This window comes from Balaenoptera borealis, assembly GCF_965194805.1.
Source record: "Balaenoptera borealis genome assembly, chromosome: 12".
Lineage (NCBI taxonomy): Eukaryota > Metazoa > Chordata > Mammalia > Artiodactyla > Balaenopteridae > Balaenoptera > Balaenoptera borealis.
Genome location: NC_138869.1, coordinates 8,675,692 through 8,702,780, shown reverse-complemented (window position 1 = coordinate 8,702,780; position 27,089 = coordinate 8,675,692). Strand labels below are relative to the sequence as shown.

General features: G+C 57.4%; 2 protein-coding genes across 16 annotated transcripts in view; both read left to right on the top strand.

The window, feature by feature from the left end:
• IFT122 (intraflagellar transport 122) overlaps positions 1 to 16,607 on the top strand; it is a 74,741-nt gene extending 58,134 nt beyond the window's left edge. For 4 of the 15 annotated variants that reach the window (XM_082347921.1, XM_082347914.1, XM_082347924.1 and 1 more), the window contains 7 exons: positions 2,671 to 2,771; positions 4,695 to 4,860; positions 5,771 to 5,882; positions 6,494 to 6,619; positions 8,196 to 8,275; positions 8,539 to 8,703; positions 9,051 to 9,650. In XM_082347921.1, coding sequence (XP_082204047.1) covers positions 2,671 to 2,771; positions 4,695 to 4,860; positions 5,771 to 5,882; positions 6,494 to 6,619; positions 8,196 to 8,275; positions 8,539 to 8,703; positions 9,051 to 9,155 — 855 coding nt within the window. In that variant the 3' untranslated portion in view covers positions 9,156 to 9,650. Of the gene's footprint in view, positions 1 to 2,670; positions 2,772 to 4,694; positions 4,861 to 5,087; positions 5,883 to 6,493; positions 6,620 to 8,195; positions 8,276 to 8,538; positions 8,704 to 9,050; positions 9,651 to 10,442; positions 10,541 to 16,489 lie in introns of those variants that run through there. The other 11 variants (XM_082347922.1, XM_082347918.1, XM_082347916.1 and 8 more) reach the window with 8 other exon arrangements.
• On the top strand, positions 16,293 to 22,763 carry RHO (rhodopsin). The gene is made up of 5 exons (XM_082347936.1): positions 16,293 to 16,802; positions 18,504 to 18,672; positions 19,890 to 20,055; positions 20,162 to 20,401; positions 21,255 to 22,763. The coding sequence occupies exons 1-5, from the start codon at positions 16,442 to 16,444 to the stop codon at positions 21,363 to 21,365; spliced, it is 1,047 nt and encodes a 348-aa protein (XP_082204062.1). The 5' UTR covers positions 16,293 to 16,441; the 3' UTR covers positions 21,366 to 22,763.
• The last annotated feature ends 4,326 nt before the right edge of the window (positions 22,764 to 27,089 follow it).

The window sequence follows — 27,089 nt, the reverse complement described above, 5'->3', positions numbered from 1 at the left end:
GTAGGGAACAGGTGAAAGATCGTTATCAGCTTCCCTATTTTGTGTACCTTCCATCACTCAACAATGTGAGCTTATCCTGTGCTAATAAGCCAGAGGGTAACATCAATAGACGACCTTTATTGAGCACTTGCTACATACCAGGCAATGTGCTGAGGGCTTTATTGTGTCAGCCTTTCAACCATGCAGTGAGGTAAGTGCTGTCATCCCCATCTTACAGATGAAGAAACGGAGGTGCTGGACAGAGAGATCCCATAGCTAGTAAGTAGCAGAGCCAGGACTTGAACCCAGGCAGGCTGACTTTGAGCCTGTGCTCTTAGCCCCCCACCCCGCTAATTTAGAGAAGGCAGACCCCTGGCCTCACGCCCCAGCTCCACTGTGTGACCTTGGGCAAGTCGTTTACTTTCCTCTGTGCTTCAGCTTCCTTCTCTGTAAAAGGAGGATACTAACAGTACCTACTTGATGGGGTTGTTGTGAGGATTCAGTGAGTTAATATTGGGAAGCACTTGGAAGAGTGACCCTGCACGAGTGTCAGCTCTTCCCACTGCCCCGTGTGGAGGCCTCAAACCAGTTTTCCATCGGCCTACTCCCCACAGGCTGAGCAGTCGCCTTTGGGTGTCTCAAAGGCCCTGCCTTCCACCTTTGGTGCCTCTTTCCCCTCATTTGTGCTGAGCTCCTGGCACATTCTCTGCCTCTGGGGGAAGTCTGGCAAGAATGACTCTTGTGGGGAGGGGAGGTTCCCTGCCTAGGCCATTAGCCCTGCATCTCACCTCTTCCCCGCACCAGGCCCAGTGGTCTCGAGGGACCTCACCTTCCCTACAGTCTTTTTGGGGCCCCTTATCTCTATCAGGTGCTTACCTGGAAAGAAGCCCTCCAAATTAAAGACCCCAAACTCAGGGTGGAAGTCAGGGCCCAGCCCGGTCTCGATTTGCCTGAGCCCCTTTGGGACCCAGCTCCGTCTCTCCCTGCTCTTCATCGCCCTTGGCCCCTGGAGGCAGGGGCCTGGGGGTCTCCTCTCTGGAACAGCTGAGCTCTGCCCCAGGACCTGATGCAGCTGTGAGCTTGTGGCAGCTTCACACCCACTGCAGGGCCTGGCTCTTCATCCCAGCTCAGGCTTCTTCACTGGGCCCTTCCTTCATTCAACAAATGCCCGCTGTGTGACACACCCCGTGCCAAGACCTCGGGCACAGTGCTGAAGGAGACGTTGTCCCTGCCCCCCAGGAGCTCATAGTCTAGTAACAGGCGACTGCAGTGCAGTTCCCGCAAAGGAGGCGCTTAGAAGACTTCCTCGAAGAGGTGGCCCCCAAGCCAAGAGGTGGGAGATTAGTAAGAATGGGGCAAGTGAAGAGGAGGAGGAGGAAGGGCATTCCTGGCAGAGGTCACAGCGTGAGCAAAGGCCTGGAGGTGGGTGTGGTGTTTCAGGGTTTGGCATCAGGGCCCGGCAGAGCAGCTCTCATTCAGAGCAGGCTGGAAAGGGAAGCATCAGACCTTTCCTGAGATAATGGCGTCCTTCCCAGAGGCGAGGTGCGAATCCCGAGGAACCCCCCCCCCACACACACACTCTCCTCTTTCTGGGACATTTCTGAGCTTCCACATCTAGTGCGGTATAACCAGAGGCAGGCTTCTCCCTGGCTCTCACCCAGAAAAGGATGCACTCTCAGGTTTTCTTGGGTTCTTGGAACTAACAGAGGCTATAGAAATCTAAGTGAGAACTAAAGAGAGAATGCTGGGCTCTGGACCAAAGAAGTAATGTAAAGTGAGTCCTCACAAACTGAGACCAATTAGGGCCTAAGTCCTGGTGGCTCAGTGATGACTGTGTCCTAGCAAGACCCTTCAGGAAATGTCAGTTTATTACCAGTAAGTGCTCACTGTGGCGGGCGGGGGTTGGGGGGGTCGCTGGCCAGCTTTCATCTTGTCATCTAAAGCAGCGTGCCAGATTCCTTCAAAACAGGGTTTTCTTCATCTTTTATAGACTCCTCCTGATAGAAAATTCCCTCTGCTCTACTGTGTTGAGCTTCTGGCAGCCTCTAGGTGCAGAAGACCTGCTCATTCAACTCACGTGTCTTGAGTGCCTGTCTGTCAGGGCCTGTGCCAAGCGCTGGGGGCAGAGGGATGCAGCCGGGAGCCCCAGCGCCTGGCACATCTGTGGGCGTCGCACAGTCAGGCTGCTGCTGGACAGCAGAGAAGAAGCCTGCGATTTCATGCTACAAAGGGTTAATTGCCTCTGTTTAAAGACGTGCTCATATGGAGGTCGTGTCTTAAATCGCATAAAGGTCTCCTCTTTTAGAGCTACTTGGAGACAACTTGAGCTCAGGGAAATGGAATTATTACTGACCCCAGAGGCAGTGAGCTTGGGAGAAAGACAGTGTTGGGCTTTGGGATCAGACCTGGGTTTGAATCCCAGCTCCACTCCTTTCTAGCTGGTGACTTGGGCCGATCACCTCTCGGGGCCTCGGTTTTCTCGTCAGCGCGATGAGGATGACAGTGCTTCCCTCACAGGGTTGGGTTGGGGACTACCCGGGGCAGTGGCTGCAGGCGCCCGGCACACAGTAGGTGCCCACTGTGGGTCTGCTGTTCTGTTGAAGTCGCTCAGAGTTACTGGTGTCTGCCTCTCGCCCGGCCCAGCAGCAGCTCGGCTGAGAAATTCAATCCTGTTTGCTTTCCTCACGGCAGGAGGAGCCGTTCAGTTTCCACCTTCCCGAAACGCTCTTCAACATCTCCAGGTTCCTGCTGCACAGCCTGACCAAGGACACTCCCCTGGGCATCTCTAAAGTGTATCCTTTCTCTCACCCCACCCTCTGTCCCGCCCCTTTTGTCTCATGGCCAGAGCACTTTGCTGGCAGAAGTTTCCCTCTCTCCAGCTGCCTCTGGGAGGGGAGAGAGCTCGTCCTGCCGCTGCTGTTCGGCTGGACGAGAGGCTCAGCCAGGGAGAAAGAGGGAGCGCCAAGGGAGGATTAGTTTTCAGGGCTCTCTGGGCTGGGCCCAGCAGCAGGCCTCTGGCCAACACACTGTCCAGGCCCTCCCAGAACCCACAGATGAGGGTGTGACTGAAATGAAGGAAACGCCAGGCCTTCGGGCTTGGAATCTTGGGCACTTCCCTGGGGGGTGTTGGGGGAGCGTTTATTCAGCCCAGGTGGACGGAGCACCTGCTGCATCCCCGGCGCCGGGCCAGGCAGTAGGCGACAAACTGCCATCAAATGGGGGAGGTGACGAGTGTCAGGGCCTGGTTCAGTGGGGCGTGTGCTGTGTCCGAGGGTGGAATGCAGCTAAGGCTGGGGCCAGGGTTGGCGAAGGCTGCCCAGAGGAGGTGACAGCCACCCTGTAGGCTGAGGTAACCAGGGAGGACGTGGAGTAGATGTTCCAGGGGAGCATCCAGTGCCTGGAAGGGCTTGGAGGGAAGTGAGGTGGGGGGAGGGAGGAGCTGAAGGCCCCCGGCGTGGGAGCCAGGCTGGAGGGGCAGTGGCCTGAGGGCCTCCCTGTGAGCCAGCCTCTCCTCTGTCTGGTAAGGGCCACGGAGGGGCCATGAGCTGAGGAGGGGCCTGAGGGCCTGTGCTGCCAGAAACGACCAGGAAATGACCCCAAATCCTGAAGGTCTTCAAAGTGATAAAAGTCGTAATAAACCCATGTCCTCTTCTAAACATCACTATCTCTAAGCCCCTTCCCAGCCCCACCCACCCCTGCCTTCTTTCTGTGAGTGAAAAACCCTCCCAGGAGAGGGTTCAGAGATGAGAACTAGCTTCTCTAAAGGGTTTCAGGCCCATCATTTACATTTCAGGGGAAGCTGCCACAGACCAAGGGGCTCTCGGGACCTACACCCGGCCTTTGCTGCAAGTTCTGTTCAAGTCAGCAGAGTTTGACTGGACCCTTGCCCTGAGCGTCACCCTTGCTGTCCACTGGGGATGTGGAAACAGCTCCCGACACAGTCCCTGACTTTGAGCAGGCACAGTGGAGACACAGACAAGGAGACTCGCCTCCATGTGACTGCTGGGGTGGGCGGGGCCACGCTGGGGGTGTGGGGAACAGGAGCATCGGGGAAGGAGAGTGGGGAGGAGGCTTGGGCCTCGGCCTCGTTTAGCTGAGGCTTGTTAGGGAGAAGTGGGGAAGGGCATTCATAGGTGGGGGGAGGGGAGGAAGGGCAGTACAGGCCTGGGCACAGCCGGCCTTTGAGGTGACCTGAGATTGAGCACAAAGACTAGGAGTTCCAAGGAGGTCCTCAGAGCAAGGGAGGCTGGGCTCAGAGCTCGCCATGGCCTTGGTGAAGTGCAGGCAGAGGAGTGTCTGCACCGGGGACCGGCCTCCAGGCGGTCTGGGACCAGGCTCCCTTGGCGGGGTTGGAGCAGGGGGGCACTTGGTGCCAGGCATCCTAGGGCCTGGCTGGCAGGCTAGGTGAGGCGGAGAGAGCCGTTTTGGCCTAGGCAGGGTACAGAATGAGCCATCAGCAGGCCCAGAAACCCCAAGCAAGATTAAAATATTAATGGAAACTACGCAGTCTCTATCTCTGGAAAAATCTCTGGGCCTTGATACCCGAGAAATATACTGACATCCCACGAATGAGCGAGGCAGTGCTCAGACTCCTTCCCGTGCTCTCCCGGCACCAGCACGAGCTGCGTTCCAGCATGGGGCTCGCTCCAGAGGTGGGCAGTGCCAGCTCTCGGGCCTGGAGTGGCCTCTACTGTCCTTAACATCGTCTGCGGCAGGAACACGCTCTTCACTCTAGCCAAACAGAGCAAAGCACTGGGTGCCTACAAGCTGGCCCGGCACGCCTACGACAAGCTGCAGGGCCTGCAGACCCCCGCCAGGTTCCAGAAGTCCATCGAGCTGGGCAGCCTGACCATCCGCTCCAAGCCCTTCCATGACAGCGAGGTGAGGGCGCGGCCCCCTCGGGCAGGAGGCTTCTCCTGACACCTCCTGGTGCGACCTGGGTTCATTTGTAGATGGCTGCCATGCTCCTGGGGCTTTGCGCCCCCACCCACCGCCGCCCAAGCCCTGGCTTGCCAACTCTCTCCCCTCTTCCCTCTCTGTCTCCTCTCTTCTCTGCCGCAGCCCCCAGCCCCCCGAGCCCCACAGCCCTGCCCTCCCTTGCTTCCTAGCTCTCCCGAGGCTCCAGGTCTGCTCCGCCCCAGTGCCCAGGTTGGCCCTGCCTTCACCTCGTCCTAGGAGCCCCTCCCCGAGCCCACCCCTTCTGGAACTGGCTTGTCACTGGCCAGCAAATCTACTCGGAGTGTCTGCAGCTCAGTCTGTGCCCCGGCCCGCCTTCCTCCAACCCAACCAGCCGCTGTCTCTTTCACAGTCCCCTCCTTCAAGCTCAGAGCGGAGACTTGGCATCAGACAGATCTAGGTTCAAATCCCAGCTCCCCCATTTCCTCGGTTTCCAGCTCTGTGGAATGGGGATGCGCCTAGTAGCTCTCCCGTGCGAGGCTGTGAGGAGAAGTGAGCCAGCGTGGGGGATGCGCTTAGCGCAGTCCAGGGAGCACGGGGACTGGTAAACGGGGCCGTGGTGGTTGTCGTTCCCGCCCGGAGAACCGCGCTGCTGAGCCCTGCCTGGGAAGGGGGTGTCCGGGGCCGCTGTGGTCCCTGTAGGCCCTTATGCTGCTCTGCCGCGGCGCAGAGCCTGTGCGCTGCGCCCTCTCCAGTGCCCCCTGCCCACCTACCCAAGTGGCCTTTCCTCTCGGCCGCCAGGCCCCAGGGAGCTGAAGCCAGGGGAGGAGACGGGGCTGGACCCCACCCCACCCCTGCTGGGCCCTCGGGCCGCTGTGCTGCTGGCGTTTTGTAGGAGCTGGTGCCCTTGTGCTACCGCTGCTCCACCAACAACCCGCTGCTAAACAACCTGGGCAACGTTTGCATCAATTGTCGCCAGCCCTTCGTCTTCTCAGCCTCTTCCTACGGTGAGTGTCGTGTGTGGTTGGGGCGGCCGGTGTGTGGGTGGGGCACCTGTCTCCTCCTTTGGAAATCGGGGACTGTGAGACCCCCACCCCGCCTGACACGCACAGTCATTCCGGGTTCCCAGAGGCAGGACCCCAGTGCTGCCCAGGCCTGAAGCACCCACCCCTCAGAGCCCGGTGTGCGGCGCTGCCTGATGAAAATGCCTGGGAAGAGGCGCCACTAGTCAGGCACTCCGTCTGCGAGGCTGACGTGGCTCTCAAGTCCCAGCTCCTTCCACGTTGATGAGGGTCAGAAGCCCCTTCCCAGTAGCTGGGCAGAGAGACGCCTCTTCTTCCCTCGGAGAGGAGTCCCTCCGGCTCCTAGGGGGACAGAGCCGGGGTAAAGGTCCCCGGTGCTCACCCTTGCGTACACACGCATGCCTGCACGCACACACACGTACACGCACACATGTCTGCTTCCCCCAGATGTGTCAGGCGGCAGTGCTGCACCTGCCAGCTTTCAGAGAGGCCTGTGCTGGGTGGGGAAGGAGCTCTGGGACCCTTCCACCCCCCACGCTGCTTGGTGAGAGCATTCCAGCCCCAGCTCCTCCCCCTCCCTGTGCCTGTGCCTGCAGAGGTGCTGCACCTGGTTGAATTCTACCTGGAGGAGGGGATCACTGACGAAGAAGCCGTCTCCCTAATTGACCTGGAGGCGCCAAGACACAAGCGTGAGAATAAATGGCAAGAGATCGCGAGCAACAGTATCCTGGGTGCCGGCCAGACCCTGCGTGTGTCGGCTGAGCGTCGGCCTGGGAGCACGCCAGATGGCAGGGGCCTTGGGGGGTAAGGCCAGGGCAGGGCAGGGCAGGCCACCCTGTGTGATGGCGAGGACGATGTGGGAGCAGGCACAGGGCCAGAAATGGGCAGAGCGCTGGCCAGGGTGCAGAGGTGCAGGAGGGGACAGCACGTGCCTGTAGGCCAGAAGTGGCACGTGGAAGTGGAGATGCCGCCTTGGCCTTGCACCCAGGAGGGCCTCCCACCCACCCCTGGCTCCTGAAGGGCGCGGCATATGACGCCTGTATCAGTGGCCCAGCTCTTCTGGTCAGGTCACTTTTACAGACAAGGGACAGAAACACAACTTGGACAGGCCAAGCCAACAAAAGGGTGTAGAGAAACCTAGCGTGGACGGGTGCTCAGCCTCACCCAGATGCTCACTCAGCGCTGACGGGAGCCTGTCTCCTGTCCTCTGGGGCCTGCTGTCCTCTGGTAGCTTCGTTCTTAGCCCGCACCTGCCCCGTCCCCACCAGCAGTACCCACCCTGCATCCCATCAGCCCTGCGACCCCCGGCGCTCCTCCCAGCGTGTCAGCATAAACCCTGGGGCACGCCCTCCCTGGAATAGCTTGGGCCACAGGCCACACGTCAGGTGTCCCTGTGGCCAGGACCGCAGTCATGGTCCCAGCCGAGCCGCGGCGTGCACACGGTGGGCCTTGTGAGCACGCAGCAGCTGGGTGGGCAGGTCTCAGCGGGCTGGGAGCCGGTGTTTCTATAAGCTTTCAGGCGATGCCGATGCCGCTGGTCTGTGGACCACGTTTGGAGGAACAGGACTGAGGGACACCCAGGCAGTTGTTTACTGAAGAACGGAGACGGGAACCGTGTCTGCACGCACGCCCGCACGCCCTCTCTGCACACTCAACGTCAGATGCTTAGGCTGGGTTGTAGCTGCTGTGCGGGGCCACGTCCCGCACCTGACTCAGCACCAGCAGCCTCCCTTCCCCGGGGGCCCTTCCTCATCGGAGCCCCAGCCAGCCTGGCAGAGGGGGCGGCTCCCTGGGATCCGCTAGGCGCTCTCCGCCTTCTCCCTGAAACAGGATCTGCGAGGCCACCTCAAGTGCCTGCAGACCACCCAGCAGCTGCAGAGTGTTTCTCCAGGAGCTGGTGGGTTTGCCGGCCGTGGTTTCCAGCCAGGCCCATCGTTGCTGCTCCCACACCAGCAGGCCCATAGGCCTCCGCTCACACGGCGCTTCTCGCCGGTCCGTGAGCCGTGCCTGGTCTGAGGGGGCAGCAGAGGCCCGTCAGAGCCCCTTGTCTCCTCCTTCCCCACCTGTGCTGTGGGCATGGCCCCGGCCTCGTGTGACCGTGGCGTCTCCTCCCCGGCCCGCATTCCCTCTGTCCCTCCATCTGGAAGGCCACTCCACAGACCTTGCCGCGCTTCCCCACGGCTGGTAGGGAGAGCGCCACACAAGGCCTGGAGGGAGCTCCCGTGGGTCTCAACGCATCGGGTGGAGGGGGGGGCCTGTCCCTCGGCCTCAGGTCCCGTCCTTGACCAGCTCCTGCAGCTTCCCAGACTCTGAGGCTGGACGAGACCCTGGATTCCCTGGGAGACGACGACCCCTTCACAGCCAAGCTGAGCTTCGAGGTGAGGGCGCCCCTCTGAGTGACGGGCTGCTGAGGCCCATGAGGCCTGCTGGGAGGGCGGTCTTGGGTCCCTTTCCTGCACACACTCCCTGTCGGGGCCACTCAGGGGAGAGGAGGTGCCTTCACAGAGGTGGCCTGGCCAGGTTCTACTGAGGGACCCGGTGGGGGAAGTGTCTGGGGTCCTCTGTGGGATCATAACCCACGTAAACATGTCCCCGTGGCTGAGTGAGGGCCCTGGTGCCCCTCTCCCCGCCTGCCCTACAGCAAGGTGGCTTGGAGTTTGTGCCCGTGGTGGTGAACCGCTCGGTGCTGCGCTCCATGAGCCGGCGGGACGTGCTCGTCAAGCGCTGGCCCCCGCCCCTGCGGTGGCAGTACTTCCGCTCCCTCCTGCCCGACGCCTCCATCACCATGTGCCCCTCCTGCTTCCAGGTACCTTGCCTGCTGCCTGCAGCTCACGTGTGGTTCCCAGTTTCTCGTCTCCACTGCTTTTCCATTTCCCAGATGTCCCCTTAGGGAGGCCAGGCATCTGGGAGGAGCACAGGTGTCCCTCAGCGGCCAAGGCCAAGGCCAGGGCTCCGAGTTGGGAGAGAGACTCGGCCATCCTTAGGCCCTCCCCACTCTCACGTGCATTCCATGGGCTGTCTGGTGTGGACTTGCCTCTGACCCTGTGCTCTCTGTACCTGCCCTTAAACCAGGAGGGCTGGGCAAATGTGATGCACCTTTGAACTTCATTTAGGAAAAAAAGGGGCCTCAGACCTTCTCCCCCTCCCTCCCAGTCCTCAGACAAAGGTGGCCTGGATGTGGTGGCTCTAGCCCCGACTCACTGCCAAGCCACCTGCCCTTGGAAGGTCAGTGGCCCCCACCAGGCTTGGGGCTGCTGAGCACCCAGAGCTGCGGCCTGGGGTCACGGCCGTCTCTCCCCAGATGTTCCACTCAGAGGACTACGAGCTGCTGGTGCTTCAGCACACCTGCTGCCCCTACTGCCGGAGGCGCATCGACGACCCCAGCCCCTGACCGGCACCCTCGGGACCACCTGCCCCCTCCCGGCCGCCTTGCAGGCAGCTGGGCTATCGAAGGAAGAGTTAAACTGTCAGAATGTGTCTTCTGCCCAGATCAAGTTTGTACTCTAGGGAGGGGACTTGTGTATCCACGGAATTCCTATTTATGGCGTTTCATGCCTTGTAAATAGTGCCAGGAGAGGGAGAAGAGAATGTACATATATTTTCTAAGAAAAAAAAATCTGTTACTTTCAGAACGGCTCTGAGTTGTTCACGGCAGCCTGCTGGAGTCCACAGATCTGTCAGACCATTAACATGTACACTTTGCGAACAGATTGCCTCAATAATTACAAATAAAAGGGCTACTTATTTTCATCATCCGTGCCTGCATTTTCGCAAATCTTCGTATTGTCTGCAACTTAATTTCCGTATGCAAAAGTGCACCTGTTTCTAATTTGATCTAAGAGGAACATTACATTTGTGTGCTCTTAAAATTTAATCTAATCGAAATGGCAATATGGGAATGGTAGGGGAACGGGTTTTTTAAAATATTTATTTATTTATTTTGGTGTAACGGGGCTCCATCTCAACAAGAAAGTAAGATACCTGGCTCTAAAGAACGTGGCAAAGAGGGCTGCTGCTCCTGGGGGCTCTGGAGTCGACCCTCTACTTCCCAGCTGGGGCCAGGCCCCCCTCCTCCCCACCATCCCCCAGCCCCCCAAGCTGACCTGAGGCTTTCCCCTTCCTTCAGCTCCTGGAGCGGGTGGGTTTCGTTTGAGGTTCCAGGAAGGTCCCTTCTCCTGAGCATCAGCAAGGGTCCGATTCGGCAGCTCGAGGGCCGATGGGAAGCTGGGGAGGGGAGCTGACATTTATTGGGGACCTTTTCTGTGCCAGCCGTGCTTCATAGGCTGGCTCAGTTCTCACAGCTCTGTGACGGAGGGGGGTGATTTCCATTCTGCCGCCATGGGGGCGAGCAGAGGTGCTGGGGCCCTGGCTGGGAAGCCCCTGTCCTGTCCTGAGGCCTCTCCCTTCGCCCTCCGCTCTACCTGCCCAGGAGGCAGCGAGCAGTCCAGTGCTTTATACAAAGTCCTGACAGCAGGAAGAAGGGAACTGGGCTGCCAGGGAATGTGTGGAAAACCACCCTGGTGATTAGATACTGATACTTTACAGGGCATCTGTGAAGTGGGCAGAGCGGGGCAAATGTCCCCATTGGAGGGATGAAGACCCTGAGGCCTGGAGAAGGGAGCAGCTGCAGAGGCCACGCAGTGGTGAGTCCAGCGCTGGACCCCTGCCCCACCGTCCCCTCCCTGCCTCCCTGTGCATCTCTCTCAGGGGATGGTGGAGGAGGATACAGAAAGGGGGCCAGGCAGTTGTGCCAACAGAACTCCTCCGTTGAGTGTGTGATTACTTACGATCATGCATGCTCGCTCTCTCGCTAAACATTTATTAACGTGTTAGGATTTCCATTAGCGCATTACTTGAACTGAAAGCACTTGCATATGGCTGGGAGAAAGGAGAGGGAAAAAACAGCCCCCCCGCCACCTAACAGGCGTCAATCACAGTTGACAGATCAGATGGAGGCTAGGGGCGGGGGAGGGGCCCAGCCTGAGACTCCAGCGTGCATCCTCTCAGCGGAACGACGCAGAGGTGAGGGTGTGCTGTGCCAGGTTCTGCTGCCCCAGGGGAGCTGAGCTCCAGAGGCCTGGGTCTGAGCTCCCGTTAAGTCTGGCCCTGACTGAGCGCCAGACATGGTGCCAAGCACTCTCCATGCACCATCTTCTGTAACCCTCAGCCGTCTTCAAGGACGTCCATTGTACAGATGCTGAGACTGAGGCTCAGTGACATCCTCTTCTCTTTCATTCATCAAATATTTATTGAGTGGAGACAGAGTCGCAGGCAGGCACAGGCTTTGTGCGCGAGCACCGTGTCCTGCTGCTCTCCTGTTCCGACCTGGACAAGGTCTTGGCCAGGTCCAGCCCTCTCTCCAAGGCTGTCTTCCCACCTGTACAAGAGGCCCCTCCAGCTCTGACACTGAGGTTCCAGCCTCAGTCTGTGTCAGATGACCCTGACAGCCCCTCCCATGCCACAGTGAGAAAGGCACCACGGGGGTCTCGAGATGCCTGTCTCACTAAGAGGAGACTGAGGCCCGGGGAGAGGAGCGGCTGCCAGAGGCTGTGCAGCTTGAAAGTGGTTCAGGCTGCGACTTGATCCTGACCTCTTGGCTCCAGGTCCTCAGCACTGTTCCCAGTTCCTGGAAGGAGGAGGTAAGGAAACGGGGATTGGGTGGCCCAGAAAGAGCCCCAGGCCAGACCTTAGGTGGTCCTGGCTCTAGCCCGGCCTCAGCCCACTGGTGTCTGCACCTAACCCCAGCAAGGTTGCCGAAGCCGGGAGCCCCTCGTGGCTCTCGAACAGCTGGGCAGGTGCCCCTTCTCCAAGGTTGCTGCCGGTGGCAGATACCAGATGACCTTCCACTGTGCCAGCCCTGCCCTCAGGGCAGGTAGGAGCCCCAGCAGAGCGGCCACCACTGGGCAGGGCTGGCACCCTGGACCCAGCACTTTCCCAAGTACACCCTGATACTCCTCCAGCCAGACTCCAGAACATCTCCTAGAATGGAACCCGGCCACGCCCTCCCCTGCTTGTAACTTTAGTGGCCCCTGCTGGCCGCCAGCTGGCCCCCCAGACTCGTAGGCCCTCCTGCCTCCCCTGCCATCCCATCCCGCGGCCCCAGCGCCTCTACACCAGCCGGCCCTTCCCTCCCTGGACCTGGACCCAGCTGTCCCCCTGCCTAGGCTGGGGAACTTCCCCTCCCTCCTGGTCCAAATCTCGCTCCTCTGGGCTCCCACAGCACTGGGGCTGGAGCATATTCCCACCTCTCACGGTTATTAGTTTTCCCTTTGTCTGCTGCCTCCTAAGCCTGGGAGCTCCTTGAGGACAGGGACTGTCTAGGATTCATCTCAGTGTCCCCAGCACCCAGCTCAGGCCAAATGTTGCAGTGGAAGGGAAGGAAGAAGGAGGAAGGAAGTGGGGCGGGAGGAGAGGAGGCTGGAAGGAGAGGAGAGTTGGCCTCTCCTTTCCTCTCCCCCCTTGACATTCTCAGCTCAGTCTAAGGCCTCACTCGGCTGTGGTGACGCAGCCTGTGGGGCTAAGCCATGAGGGGAGGCGGGGAGGAGGAGGAGGAGGAGGGGGCTGCTGACCAAGCAGCACCTCCACGCAGAGGCTTACGAGCTATTTGCGCGCTGTCCCCTAAGCCCTAATCCTTCATGGCCAAGTAGGAGCCCGACCCCTGGCGTACCAGAGGGGCTGGCCCGGGGAAGCAGAGACAGCCAACGCCAGCGGCCCCGGCACCACCCCTCACGGCTCCTCGCAGCTTGTTCTCAGCCTGGCCAAGAGGGGGCAGTGGGTCAGGAGGTCGCCCACACCCGGACGTGGCCCTCCATGTTCTCTGAGCCCCTCTCTGGACCTCCTGACACAGGGGACAAAAGAGCTCAGGCTGGAGGGCTAGCCGCCTGCCTCCATTCCGGCTCTGCCGAGGAACCTCATTTCCCTCAGTGGTCAGAGGGGACTGAGGCCTCCTCACGGGGCTGGGAGCAGATGTTCCTTCACTGGGCAAATCTTTATTGAGCACCTACTCTGGGCTGCGAGCTCAGATGTAGCCAAGAACAGGCCGAGCCGGCCCTGCCTTCTAGAGAGAGATGGGCCGTCAGTCAGGAGACACATAAGACCGTTGCTGACAGTGACGACTACCAAATAGGAAATGTACGTGTGATGGGTGGGCCCCCCAGGCGTGTAGAGCTGGCGGGGGCTCTCCATGGCTGTGGATTGAATGAGGTTCAGAAGAGGATAACGCTTTCAGCAATGCTCACTGATCACCTGCAGGAAACTGAGGCACAGGGAAGGGGGGAGGGCTGTGCTACACCTGGCCTTGTGGCCGCAGGGCCTCAGTCCAGCGAGGGAGGACCGTGAGACCTGTATCGTCCGGTCTGAAGGTCTGTGAGAGCTTTCCCTGGTGGGGAAAGCGGGTCAGGTTTACCATGCAGATGGATGCCCAGAGTTTTCTAATCCCAACGAACTGAGAGGGGAAGCGGGCCTTCCGGGGCTCTCTTGGCCACCGAGAGCCGCAGGCTTGAGCCCAGTGCCGCCTCCACCACTGCTGCCCAGGCTTGATCGACTCAGTTGGGCCTTTTCCAGCACCCCAGCGTAGCCCTCTTTTGTCATTGGCACCGTGGTGTGAATTATGAATGGAAGCTCTTCCTGAGAGCTGTCTTTGGGGCAGGAGGGAGATGTGGCCAGGCAGGTTTGTCACATGACCTGGGTGACTCCCTGCCAACTAGGGGCCTTGGTCTCCCCACCTGCAAAATGCGGCAAGAGGGGGTCAGAGTAGGTGTCTTCTAATGACCTTCCTGCTCGCTCCATGAGCCTGTTCTCTGAACAAAAAGAGCTTTTTTTTTTTTTTTTTTTAATTCTTTATCATGCGTTACAGAACAGAGCTCCATCGCATCAGGGATGGCCTTTAACCCCCCATCTCCTCACCCTGTGAGCGTGGGATTATTAGACTTTCCTACAGAGGGTGAACCTGAGTCTTAGAGAAGGGAAGCACTTCCTGATGTAACCTAGATCCCTCCCCTCAGTCCACAAATATTTCTTGAGCACCTATTATGTGCCAGACCCCGGGGAATACTTCAGTGAAACAAACAGAAATCCCAGCTCATTCAAGTTCAGGGGAAATGATTTACATGCTCCTGCTGTGTGTGGAGCTGGGCTCTGGGGCCCTGTGGTGAGCAGGACAGACCCCAGCCTACCCCGAGGGACTCACGTTACAGCCTAAGAGATGGACAAAAGACACATGAACAGAATAGGAATGAAAAGCTTCCAGGTTGTCATAAGCATTAGGAGGTAACAAGCAAGGTCCTGAGGTCGAGGGTCCAGGGCTCAGCCCGGCCTGGGCAGGGCTGTGTGGGCTGGTGTTGACCCAGGGTGTCCACTGTCTTTCCTTCCGTCTGGCTACCAAGGGCCGCGTCAGAATCAAACTCTTCACCTTGACCTCATTAACGACAGGCCTAATCACTGGGCCAAGCGCCTTGCACTTTGAGAGGCCACGCCCCACCCACCCGACACGCCTGCCCCTGGCTCATTCACCAGCACACATTTCATCAGGCTTCCGTGAGCAAGTCCTGACCCTGCCCGGGACCGCAGGGGTCTGGAGCCCCAGGTGGGCTGGAGGGAAGGGGGCACATTTCTGAGCAGACAGATGTAGGAAACCCAGGTGGGAAGAGAAACTGGCAAGAGGGAACTTAAGTGATGGAAGTCTCGGAGACTGGTGCACTTCCCTGGCCGGCCTTGTATTCCCAGCCTCGGGGCCTTTGCACTTGCTGTTCTCTCTTCCTGAGCGTCTCTACCCCCCCAGAACTCCTTCCATCCTTGAGTTCTCAGAGAGGCCTTCCTGGGCTGCTCTAGACAACCGTGCGCTGGGAGTGAGTCGCCGTCTGAACTTACCCTGTTGTTATTGGTTTCATTATTTGTTTGCGGGGCGCTCCTCTCCCCCCACAGAAAGACACTTCCTGCAGGCAGGGGCTTGGTCCTTCTTGTCCACTGTGTCCCCCAGAACTGAGCACCTCGTGTGGATCACAGTAGGTGCTGGATAAAAATTTGTGGCTGGACCGTGGTCATTGAGCACCTGAAGGCCGGGCTCCCAGTTCACTCCTGGGGGATGTCCTCACGATCCTGCTCTACATGGGAGCCCTCATTTTCCCCCAGAGCTCATCCCGCCGTCCTGGGACCCACCCTCATGGCATTGCCTATCACCCGGCATCCAAGGCCCACGGTCCCAACCCAGCCTGACCAGACATCCCGGGTCGCATCCTGTGTGCTGCAGTGTCCAGCCAGTCCTGTTTCCGGGGTCCACCTCCCCTTCACGCGGGGGTGTCCAGGACCACGCCTGCCTCGCTCATTGCAGGGATCTGGTGCCTGACATGGGTTTGGCACAGCTCACCTCCCACAGGCAAGGGCCTTCAGGAGCCCCGAGGGCCTCTGTCCCCTCCCTGCTTCGGTCATCACCCCCCCGGTCCCCTCCTCCATCCTCGGTCCCTTCAATCCATCTTTGAGGACTTTTGAGCCACCTTTCTGTCCCCGAGATCTGCCCAAGGCGCTGCCCCCTGCCCCTGGATAAAGCCCCTGGCACTAAGCCCCACCAGAGCTGGCCCCAGCCCACGTGAGGCCACATCCCACGTGGGCCTCAGGCCTCTGCCCAGCCTTTGTCTTCAGTCTATGCTGTCTTCCCCACTTGGCAACCTGGCAAAGTGTCCCCCCTCCCTCAAAACGTTATCTCCCTGGACATCTCCGCAGGTAGGCAGCCTTCCTCCCTGGGCCGGGAGCTGCTCTTCCCACACGGGAGTCGTCCTCAGCCTGTAAGCTCCTCCTTCTTCGAGCTTCGGCTCCCCAGTGGCCTGCACATAAATGATTGTTGAACGAGTGAGCGAGTGAATTCCAATTCAATGTAGCAAATGCTTTTTGAGCTCCTGGGTGATGCCGGGCTTGTGTCTGGCATGGGGAGTGCCCTGCCCTTGCGAAGCTCACAACCTGGCAGATGGGCTACTCTCAGTATGCGGTGACTGGATGAGCCAGGAGGTGACTTAGGTGGGGAAGGAATGGGTGAGGGGCTGAGTGAGGGGATGAGAGAATAACCGGCGCCTCTGCCCTCTGGGAGCTCACGGTCCATTTGGGAGGAAGACGAAGTTTCCTTGCCCTAAGCCAGAAGGAAGTGGGTATGGAGTCAGAGGTCCCAATGCCAGGCCAAGGCCATCAGCTGAGATGACAGAGATTCCTCGGGGACAGGAGAGTTGGGGGCGGGCCTCCTGTCCTTTCCCAGGGTCCCCAGCACCTCCCTTCCCCGACGGCAGCCTTCTACCTGGAGTCACCTTGGCCCCTCTTGGAAGCCAATTAGGCCCCCAGTTGCAGCAGTGAGGATTAATATGATTAATAACGCCCCCAATCTCGCAGGTGCTGATTCAGCCAGGAGCTTAGGGAGGGGAGGTCACTTTATAAGGGCCTGGGGGGGGGCGGGTAGTTTCAGAGCCTGGAGCCATCCAGCCGGAGCCCCGCGCGGCTGAGCTCAGGCCTCAGCAGCATCCTCCGGTTGGAGCTGCCGCAGGGCAGCCGCAAGGGCCGCAGCCATGAACGGGACGGAGGGCCTGAACTTCTACGTGCCTTTCTCTAACAAGACGGGCGTGGTGCGCAGCCCCTTCGAGTACCCGCAGTACTACCTGGCTGAGCCGTGGCAGTTCTCCGTGCTGGCCGCCTACATGTTCCTGCTGATCGTGCTCAGCTTCCCCATCAACTTCCTCACGCTCTACGTCACGGTCCAGCACAAGAAGCTGCGCACGCCTCTCAACTACATCCTGCTCAACCTGGCCGTGGCCAACCTCTTCATGGTCTTCGGTGGCTTCACCACCACCCTCTACACCTCTCTGCACGCGTACTTCGTCTTCGGGCCCACGGGATGCAACGCGGAGGGCTTCTTTGCCACCCTGGGCGGTATGAGCTGGGGTGCGGGTGACGGGGGCTACAGGAGCCAGGAGCTTGTGGTGTGAGGGGGGCGGTGTCTGGGGACAGCCTGTGCCTTGGGGATGGTGGCTGAGAGGCCATTATCCAAAGCCCTCACTTAATCAACACTTTAGTGATGATGAGCTAGGCTGCCGTTTGTCGAGGGTGGGCACTGAACACTGTTGATCTCACTTGGAGTGGGGTCATTGTCTTGCTTGCCAGCAAGGAAGCAGATGAGAGAAGTCAAGGGCCTTGCTGGGGTCACATCGAGTTTCTGGCGGGGCTGAGTTTCAAGCCCATGTCTCTGAGGCCCTTCAAGACATATTCTGCTTCCCTCGCAGCAGCTGTGCTGGGTCAGACCCACACCAGGCACTGGGGATAGAGCTGGACAAGACAGATCCCTGTGTTCAGGGCTCCCAGCCTGGGGCGGGAGGAGGGCTCTCAGTCCTCCAGTCACTGGACTGTCTGTGCTGGGCGATGGGCTCGGTCCTTCTCCGGCATCTAGCCGAGTCCCTCCCAGCCCGCCTCCAGCCTCTCTGCCATGCTTGAATGCTTTCTGCGTTCATGAGTCCATTCACAGGGAGACGTTAGACCTGTGAGGTGATCTGTGTAGTTTTGAACCATACTTTAAAATACTTTCTTTAACTGAAAAACTGATTCTCTGCAGAGAATAGATCCCATTTAGCAGATGAGAAAACTGCAGTGTGCAGAGGGGAAGAGTGACTTAGGGATATGGCAGGGCAGTGACCAGGGCCTAGGTCTCCTGGCTCAGATGCAGGAACGTCCCCTGGGGACACACGGCCTCTCAGGCAAGCAGGAGACACGAGAGGTCATTATTACAAAGCCAGGGTGACGGGGAGAGCCTAGCACCAGCCACAAGGACGCTCTGCCTCCTGTCTTCTCTCCCGCCTGTGTCCAGGCTGCTGTCTCCGCCCCATTCCTGGGACTCTGGCCGTCACTGGGTGTTTGTCACCTTCAGTGACCACAATCACACAGTCTCAGGCCAGAAGGGTGCCACACACAGGCGGACACGTCTCTGCTACAACTATGGTCCTGGAATACTCACTAGTGTTCCCTTTCACTCTCAGAAATGTCCTAGTTTGGCCGATAAATCCTATGGCCACCCTCCCTCCTGAGTTTCTGGGGTGATGTGCAGGGCAGATGTCTGAATCACATCATTATTTCCTCCTCCTTTCTCTGAGCAAAACATTATGCAGCTCCTTGGCTCCTAGGAGAGGGTCCCACATAACTCATGTTATTACATTTCCCTGGAGGGGAGAGGCCGCTGCCCAGGAGGGAGGGAAGGCCTCCCAACTCCAGGCTTCTGCTGCCTCTGCAATATCTTTTGACAGGAACTCTGCCTGTTGCCCCATGAAGGACACGTTTTTCTGTAAAAACTCCCTACAGGGCTCCCAGTCTAGCCATGACCCCATGACCCGATTTCTGTGTCCCTCAAGAACCCAGAGCTCTTCAGCTGAACTAACCTTCCTAGGAGTTACTCTGCGCGGCCTATTGGCCCCTCTGCCCCGCACCCCCTCTTCAGTGTCCAGGCCCTCCGCACCATAAGGCCTTGCTCCAGGCCCGCCCCCAGGTGCCTTCCTGGCCTCCCTCTCCCCATCCCTCAGAGGAGCTCCCCCTCCTTAGACAGGTCCAGCCACGTGGCGTGTTGACTGACAGCTGGCTACCTTGCAGGTGAAATTGCCCTGTGGTCCTTGGTGGTCCTGGCCATCGAGCGGTACGTGGTGGTGTGTAAGCCCATGAGCAACTTCCGCTTCGGGGAGAACCATGCCATCATGGGCCTCGCCGTCACCTGGATCATGGCTCTGGCCTGTGCCGTGCCCCCCCTCGTCGGCTGGTCCAGGTAACAGCACCGAGTGGAAGGGAAGGAAGGGTCTCCAGGGCTCTTCGTAGGGTCCTCCAGCCAGGAGGGCTGTCTGGTTCCAGGTCCCGAGCTGGCAACTGTCATGGGGTTGAGGTTTAGGGCAGGGAAGAGAGGGTCAGCCCCGAACGCTGCTATGGGGCTGGTCCCCATGTCAAGGAGACTCCAAGACGCCCCAACCCTTCACCTTGGCTGCGCCCCTAATCCGCAACTAAGCCAGGGCCAGATTCCAATCCTCTTTGGTCCAGTGCCCTGTTGAGCAGCTCCTCTGACCTTAGGCCTCAGCACCTGGGGAGGCAGAGCCTTCCTCATGCAGGTGTGACATTGTAGCCTCTGGGAAGCAGTCCTGTCCAGACTCTAGGCCGTTATCTCCAAATGGGCTGAGATGAGCTGGGGTTGCGGTGGACAGTGGTTCCGGACATTGGACTAGTGACTCTGTGGGCGGCCTCGTGTCCCTCTGCTTCCGGGAAACTCCCATCTCTCTCCACTTTCCTCCTCTCTCAGTCTTCCTGGGGCTAGTGTTCTTTGCCCCGTGCTGAATTTGAGCAATTCAGCAAGGGACAAAAAACTCTGGCCCCCTTCCCTGTCTTCTCCAGTCTGGCCCGGTTACATCCTCATAGGCACAGCTAACAGACACTGGGTTTTCCGAGGTCGGTCCAGTGTCTCCATCCTCTGAAATCACCCAAACATCCTAACCAGGCGCCCCAGAGTCTCTTGTTTCCAGAAAGTGCAAAGATCCCTTAGTTACCCTGTGTGCCCCTCTTTGGCCTAGAAAGACCTGGGCGCCTCAAATACAGAGCTTGGGAGTGCTTTTCCTTTCTCCCCGCCGACCTGTGCCCTGCGTGGCCCAAGGCCTGGCCTCCGGCTGCTAGGGAGTGGCAGGCCGGGCGGGGCGGGGGATGAGAGACTTGGAGAGACTATGGTCCTGGGATAACACGGCACGGAACAGAACAGTGAAACAAAACTGTTTCCACAGGTGCATTTGAATCGCTTATCTCAGTCGATGTGATCCTCACAGTCACACAACCAAGGAGAGGTTTATTATCCCCATTTTACAGAGAGGGAAAGTGAGGCCCAGAGTGAGACCAGCCCTACAGTAGGCGGTGGCAGGGGACTCTGGTCAGCTGGGCCTGTTCCCAAGTCCCTCACATGTGGGTCTCCCTTTGCCCCTCCCGCCCCATACCCCCACCGGTCCTCAGGTACATCCCGGAGGGAATGCAGTGCTCGTGCGGGATTGACTACTACACGCTCTCGCCAGAGGTCAACAATGAGTCCTTCGTCATCTACATGTTCGTGGTCCACTTCTCCATCCCCCTGATCATCATCTTCTTCTGCTACGGGCAGCTGGTCTTCACAGTCAAGGAGGTATGGTCCTATGCTGGGCGCTGGGGACGCGCACGTTGACTGGGCTGAGCCCAGCCCCCGTCCCAGAGGAGCCTCAGTCTGAACACCAGGCCCTGTGTCCCCGCAGGCGGCTGCCCAACAGCAGGAGTCGGCCACCACGCAGAAGGCCGAGAAGGAGGTCACTCGCATGGTCATCATCATGGTCGTGGCTTTCCTGATCTGCTGGGTGCCCTATGCCAGCATGGCGTTCTACATTTTCACCCACCAGGGCTCCAACTTTGGCCCCATCTTCATGACCATCCCGTCGTTCTTTGCCAAGAGTTCCTCCATCTACAACCCCGTCATCTACATCATGATGAACAAGCAGGTGCCTGCTGGTGGGGCGGGAGGGTCCAGGTCCCCCAAGGCCACAGGAGGACGAGCCACATTCTTGACTGGGCCCTCAGTCTTTCCACCTGCAAAATGGTCAGGGAGTTGGTCTTCCCCGGGGCATCAGAGTCATCTGGGAGAAATTCAGACTCCTGGGCCAACCCCCAGACCTTCTGATTAGAGGCTCAGGGTGGGCCCAGGAACCTGCATTTCTAACAAGCCCTCCAGGTGGCTCTGATGCTGGCTCAAGAATGAGAAGCACCAGTCCAGATGGTTTCGGAGGCCTGCTTTAAAGGTCAAACAGTCAAAGTCCCAAGCCTGGGAAGAGGTGACAGTTTCCGCACAGCTGGACAGGGAGCTAAAAAGTCTTGTTCCGAGGAATGAAGGGATAAAGCGGTCCTTTAACATAGACCAGTGGTTCCTCTGCAGATCCCTTGATCCAGTGGGGAAAACATGGAGTCAGACATATTGGGTTCAAATCCCAGCTCTGCTAGTTTCTAGCTTTGTGACCTTGGGCAAGTCACTTCCCTTCTTTGGGCGTCAGTTTCTTCATCCATAGGAAGGGTGAAATCCTAAACTCTTGTGTTAAATGAGATAATTTACAGATAGCCCTTGGCACACAGAGGGCATCATGGAGCATCACCAGTGACAAAGCCCCCTGAGGTTTGGTCCTGGCATTTCCGGGTGGGGTCGCGAAGGCTTAGTAAGTTCCTCCAGGGAGCCATTTGAGAGGGGAGTGGAGGCTGGGAGGGCCAGAAGTGGGAAGGGGGTGGAGGCAAATCTCACCGACCATGCCGGTTGCCACCCACATTTTGGGGGACCCTGACACTGACTCATGCCCTTCCTTCCAGTTCCGGAACTGCATGCTCACCACCCTGTGCTGTGGCAGGAGCCCACTGGCTGACGATGAGGTCTCCACCACTGCCTCCAAGACAGAGACCAGCCAGGTGGCGCCTGCCTAAGGACTCTGTGGCCAACTGTAGGAGTCTCCCAGCCCCCGCCCTCCACCCCAGCCGCCCCATCAGGAGCCGTGCCTGTCGGAACCAGGTCACACAGGCTCCCTGAGTTTAAACAAACAAACAAAAAAAGAATTAACGAGAGAAAAATGAGGCTCCTCACTTGGCAGGGTCGGCCCAGTCTGGAGTCCTGATTTCCCAGGGGCTGGTGGGATCTGTACCCCCCTTTCCCCCCAAACTCATCTCTCAGGCACACGAGAACTCTTGCTCTGGAAAAGTGTCCCAGCTTAGGGATAAGTGTGTAGCACAGAGTGGGGCACATAGTAGGTGCTTAATAAATGCTAGATGGATGAAGGAAGGAATGAATGGAGACATGAATGGAGAGATGAATGGGCGGAGCGAGCATATCTATCCTCTCAAAACCATGCTAGCAGCAGCAGCTCACCCTTGGCTGATGACCTTGAGCAGTTGTTTTCCTCCTTGGGCCTCACTTTCTTCCCCCATAAAATGGAAATTCCAAATCCCCCACACAGCTGCTGTGAAGATCAAATGAGATCGTGTGTGTGCGTGTGCTTGTGCGCGTGTGTGTGTGTGTGTGTGCGTGTGAGCACTTTGTAAATGGTAAGGAGCTGTACAGACTGTAGTTAACATTATAAATAATATCAATGAATATAATTAATTCATTGCTATGATCATCTCCTCTTGATAGTGACCATTTTGAGATTGGGCAAGGCCCTGAGCATCCAGCCTCAGCAGGTTTATAAAAATGAGCCAGACGTCAAGGCCAGACCAGGCCTGGGTGTTGGGCCACGGGAGGGACAGTCAAGGAAATGCAGAATGCAGTCATCAGGACTGAAAAAACAACATCGGGGGTCCAGAGTGTGGGACCGAGGCCCGGGGATCTCACCTCCAGCATGGAGCCCCGGGACTAGGGCCACCCCTTTTCAGTGTGGCCCATGGAGAGACAGGCCTTTCTCTCAGCTTCCGGAAACCACTTGTTCTCCTCCCCAGCACTCAGGCTGCAGCATCTCTGGGCCAGTATGGAGCTTCTAGAAGCCACGCTTACCTGCCCACATTTAATGGGGAGCTGGGTCCCCAATGTCACCCTTTTCTCAAAGAGCTTAGAAACAAAGAATGGGAAATCTGGCTGGGCCCACCTTCCCTGGGGATGTTCACAGGTCTCAGGTTTCGGCTCCCTTGCTGGGCGAGCCTTCAGCGGCTCCAGTCCATTCTTCACTGTGGAGAGTCCTTGCTGTGAAACTGGCTGGGACTCTGGGGCATCAAAACTGAGCTGCTTCAGCAACTGCCCTCCTCCTCCACATAACCAAAGCTGGAAGCTCTACCTTTCCGCAGCTCTGCCTGGAGATGAAGGCAAATTGGGGTATTAAAAGCTCAGCTCCTATACTTGGTGTTGATGGTGGTGGTTTTTGTCACTCTCAAGCTCTTTATCTGCAGGATGGATTGGAACAGGGCAGCGTCCACCTGATCCTTGACCCTGGGTTGCCCGGTTTGGGCAACCGTCAGAGCCCCCTGGGAGTACGAGGTGGGGGGAGCAGGCTGAGGAATGAGAAAAGCCCCAACTTTGGAGTCACAGAGATCCAGGTGATCCGTGAAACTGCAAGCAAGTTTTGTCACCTCTCTGAGTCTCCTTATCTGCAAAAAGGAATCTTAAAGCTGACCTTGATGGGATTTGATGAGCTTTCAGGCTTTATGCAGCCAGCCTGCTTCCTGGACACAGCAGACAGTGGGAGACTTTTGGCATTACTGGAGCCTTGGCTCAGAGCTGGCCCTACCAGGGACCTCATCTCCAAGGGGAATGGGATGGAGATGTAGCTCCCAAATTACCCTCATCCTCCAAGGTAGGAAAGGGCGTCAGGAGCCTGAGAAGGAAGATCTCCAGTGCCATGGAGGGACTGGAGCAGGTAATGGCTGGGATCTCTACTGTTGCCCCGCTTTACTCTGTCTCCCTAGGTGATGTCAGTCAGGATTACTTTGGCTGCAAGTGACAGTAAATCCCACTCAATAGCACTGAAGCAAAATGGAAAAACTATTGGCTCCCATAAATGAAAATCTCAGGGCATCAGGCACAGCTGGATGCAGGTGCTCGGATGATGTTATCTGGCTTCTATGTCTCCCCTCTGGCTGCACTTTCCTCTGTGTTGGCTTCATGCAAGGCTGACTGTTCTCAAGAGGTGGCATAAAGGCCACCAGCAGTTCCAGGCTCTGCAAGGCCTATAGAAAGTGGTCTTCTCTTTCTCATCTGTTCCAGCACAGTTCCCAGGTAGGGCTCTCATTGGCCAGGCCTGGGTCACCTGATAGCCCCTAAGCCTATGATCAGGCTGGGATGGGGATTCATCCTCTGATTGGCCAGGCCTGGGTCACCTGATAGCCCCTAAGCCTATGATCAGGCTGGGATGGGGATTCATCCTCTGATTGGCCAGGCCTGGGTCACCTGATAGCCCCTAAGCCTATGATCAGGCTGGGATGGGGATTCATCCTCTGACTGGCCAGACCTGGGTCACCTGCTTGCCTCTGCAGCCAAAGGTAGAGTTAACCCCACAGAAACCAAATGGTCTGAGGGTGGGGACAGGAAGGAGCCCAAAGGAAACCTCAGGGGCTTGTTACTAGAGGAGGAGGGCCAGAGGCAGCGTGGCCAGAACCAGCAGCGGGCCAGAGGGGATGGACTCTATGTCGGTGATGCCCAGCTAGTCCAGCCTCCCCCCACAGCGGGGACCAGAGGAGAAGGTTCCCAAGGGGCCCCCGTGGGTCTTACCCTCCATTTCAGATGCCGAGTCGGGCCAGGCACGGCAGTGGGAGAGACAGTGGCATTTCAGCTCGTCTGCCTTGCAGGCAGCCCTGTCCTCTCACTCCCACACCCCAGTCAACTTATTCTGAGGATTCAGCCTCACATCCAGAGAAAAAAGTTACTCTAAAACCAGAACATTCTCTGGCTTTTCCTGGTAGAGAGAAAAGCCTCCTTACTTCCTTAATTTATAATTGATTTGACAGCCACTGATGGGGAACCCGCCATAAATAAAGGCAAAGAGCTGCTGACTGAGGCTGGGGAGAGGGTGTTACCCAGCTCATGTCCAGGCTCCAGGAAGCCAACAGGTTTATGGAGTGCCTGTTGTGTACAGTCGTATCTTCACTCAACCCAACCTGAGGAAGCTGACCCTAGGCCAGGTCGTGCTGGGGACTCAGAGATGGATTGGAGGGAGCAAGTCTCTGGGCTGTGACCTGGCCAGCGTCAGGGCCACAGAGCTCTCTCACCCCTGATTTTGCCTCTGGAAGGAGAGCACATGAACCTCCACCCCAAGGCAGCAGGGCCTGATGACAGCCTGCCCCTTGCCCTCTAGTAGAGACATGCGTTCCACATACCCCAAAGTGCCCCTGGGAGACAGTGGGTGCCCTTCCCAGCTGTGTGACCTCAGGCCAAATCCTTGAACCTCACTAGGGCTCAGGCCCCTCAGCTTTAAAGGGAGAATCATTCCAGTTGGTAGAATTTTCTAAAGGGACTGAGATTATTGATACAAGAGATGAGGTGCATAATAGGCAATAAATGTGAGTTCCCTTCCCAGAGACATGAACCAAGTTCAAAGGAGCAGCTCCTGTTTAGTGGGAGATAGATGCGTAGAGAGATTAAAATAATGGAGGTGTCTTAGGAAAGGGGGAAGCAAGTGCTAACTGCCCCCAGTATTCATTCCCTTTCTTTCTTTTAGTATTATCAGCCCAAGTTCTAGCTAGGCACCTCGCCACCCAGCACAAGACTGTGTCTCCCAGCTTCCCCTGCATCTGCGATGGCATTTAGGTGATATTAAGGTCTAGCCAAAGGAATATAATCAGAAGTGATATGTGCAGTCTCTGGGTTGTGCATTTCAGAGAATGGAGGTGTCCACCATGTCCTCTCTTCTTTCCTTCCTGGTGGCTAGAATGTGGTCATGATGACCAGCACTACAACAGCTTCTTGGATCATGAGGTAGAATCTGTGGGCAGATAATGGCAGAGCATCAAGAAAGAAGGAGCCTGGGTCTCCCATGCTGCCTCACCAGCCCTGCACAACCCAGACTTGAGGGGTTTCATGAGAGAACAGTCTCCTGGTTTCATGTTGAAGCCACTGTTATTTTGGAGTCAGGGATGGTCTCTTAACTAAAGCAGAGAGCTTCCAGGTTGTAGCCCAGGGTCTGGACTTAGGAAGACCTAGTGCAGGTCCTCTCTGAACTTTAGCTTTTTCATGTATAAATATAACAGTGAATATAAAATATGTGGACATTGAACATGGCAGCTCTTTCTACCCTGCCCTCTATGCATTTATTGACCTAAAGTCACAGATGTCCTCATGCTACAGGGGTTAAAGTTAACACAAAACAGGCACTGCTTCAAAGAGTTTAGAACTGAAACCTGCAGAACTGTAAGTTCACACATAGGCGGACCCCATTCAATGTTACAAGATGGCAAAAAAAGTTTTTGGCAAAACTTACATTTCGTACAGGCCTCAGTAAAAGCGTCTCATGAGTACACCAAGCAACCTGTCCTCTCTCCAGAAGCCTGATCCTCACAATTACCATTTCCCTGTGAAAAGGCAATCCTCTAGAAGAATTTTTAGATCACGCAGCACATTTTAGAACTTCTTCCCTCCAAATGCAAAACTCTGTCCTGGCACAGCCCTGGAGCAGGGTTTCAGATGAAGCTCGTGGGAATGTTTGTATCACTGAGTCTTTCTCTACTTCTCAGTTCTTGGAAATGTGATCAAAATTGCTGCCCCCATTGGCACCAGCTTCCATGCGCCTCTTTGCCTCATCTCATCTCCTGCTCTAGATGGTTCCCGCAGATGGTTTTCAGGCCTCCCTCCACTCAGCCAAGCTGGGCTCTGGCACTGGGGCTTCCACAGCAATGGGTGCTGAGCACCTACTGCGTGCCAGGCTCTGTGCTGGGCACCAGGGAACACAACCAGGAACAAGACAGACACAGCCCTGCCCACCCCCACTCCCTCCCAGAGCTCAAGGAGACAGGTAAGGCAGTGTTTTAACTCGGGGTGCTAGAGGCTCCCACAGAGCAAGTTGAGGGGCTGCTGGCAACCCAAGGGGGGGGGGTCCCGAACATCCTAGGGTGTCAGGGAGGGCTTTTCCGAGGAAGTGATGTCTACACTGAGGCCAAAAGGATGAGTGAGAAATGGTCCAGAGAAGGTAGGTGGAGATAAAGGAGGGCCTTCTAGGAAGAGTATATCAGCTAGCTTATGCTGTGTGACAAACAACCCCCAAATCTCGTGCTTCAAACAACACACCATGTACTGTTGCTCATGACTCTGCAAATCAGCCAGGTGATCTGGACCAAGCTTGGCTGATCTCTGCTGGGCTCATTCAAGCATCTGTGGTCAGTTGGAGGGCTGGCTAGTTGGCCAGCTGTGGGCTGGGTGACAGGGGAGACTGGGCCATGGGCTGCTCAGCATCCAGCAGGCTTGTTCACATGGGACTGGGACTAGACATCATTTCCACCATGCGGGGTTGGTCAAAGCAAGTCACAAGGCGAGCTCAGATTCAAGGCATGTGGGAGGAGCTGCAAACTTATACTGCAAATGGGCATGGATATGGACGGGGTGAAAAACTGGGGCCATTGTGACATCAATCTAACAGATACACACACAGAGGAAACACAAAGGGGAAAACCCAGCTCGCAACACCTAACCAGTTCCAAGAGCCTCACTGTGGTTGGACTGTGGGTTTCCAGGGGGAA

Excerpts from the sequence above, each read along its gene's own strand:
- RHO (XM_082347936.1), top strand. The coding sequence starts at position 16,442 with ATGAACGGGACGGAGGGCCTGAACTTCTACGTGCCTTTCTCTAACAAG. Across the intron at positions 20,056-20,161 it reads TGGTCTTCACAGTCAAGGAG|GCGGCTGCCCAACAGCAGGA; the intron begins GTATGGTCCTAT and ends GTGTCCCCGCAG. Across the intron at positions 20,402-21,254 it reads ACATCATGATGAACAAGCAG|TTCCGGAACTGCATGCTCAC; the intron begins GTGCCTGCTGGT and ends CCTTCCTTCCAG.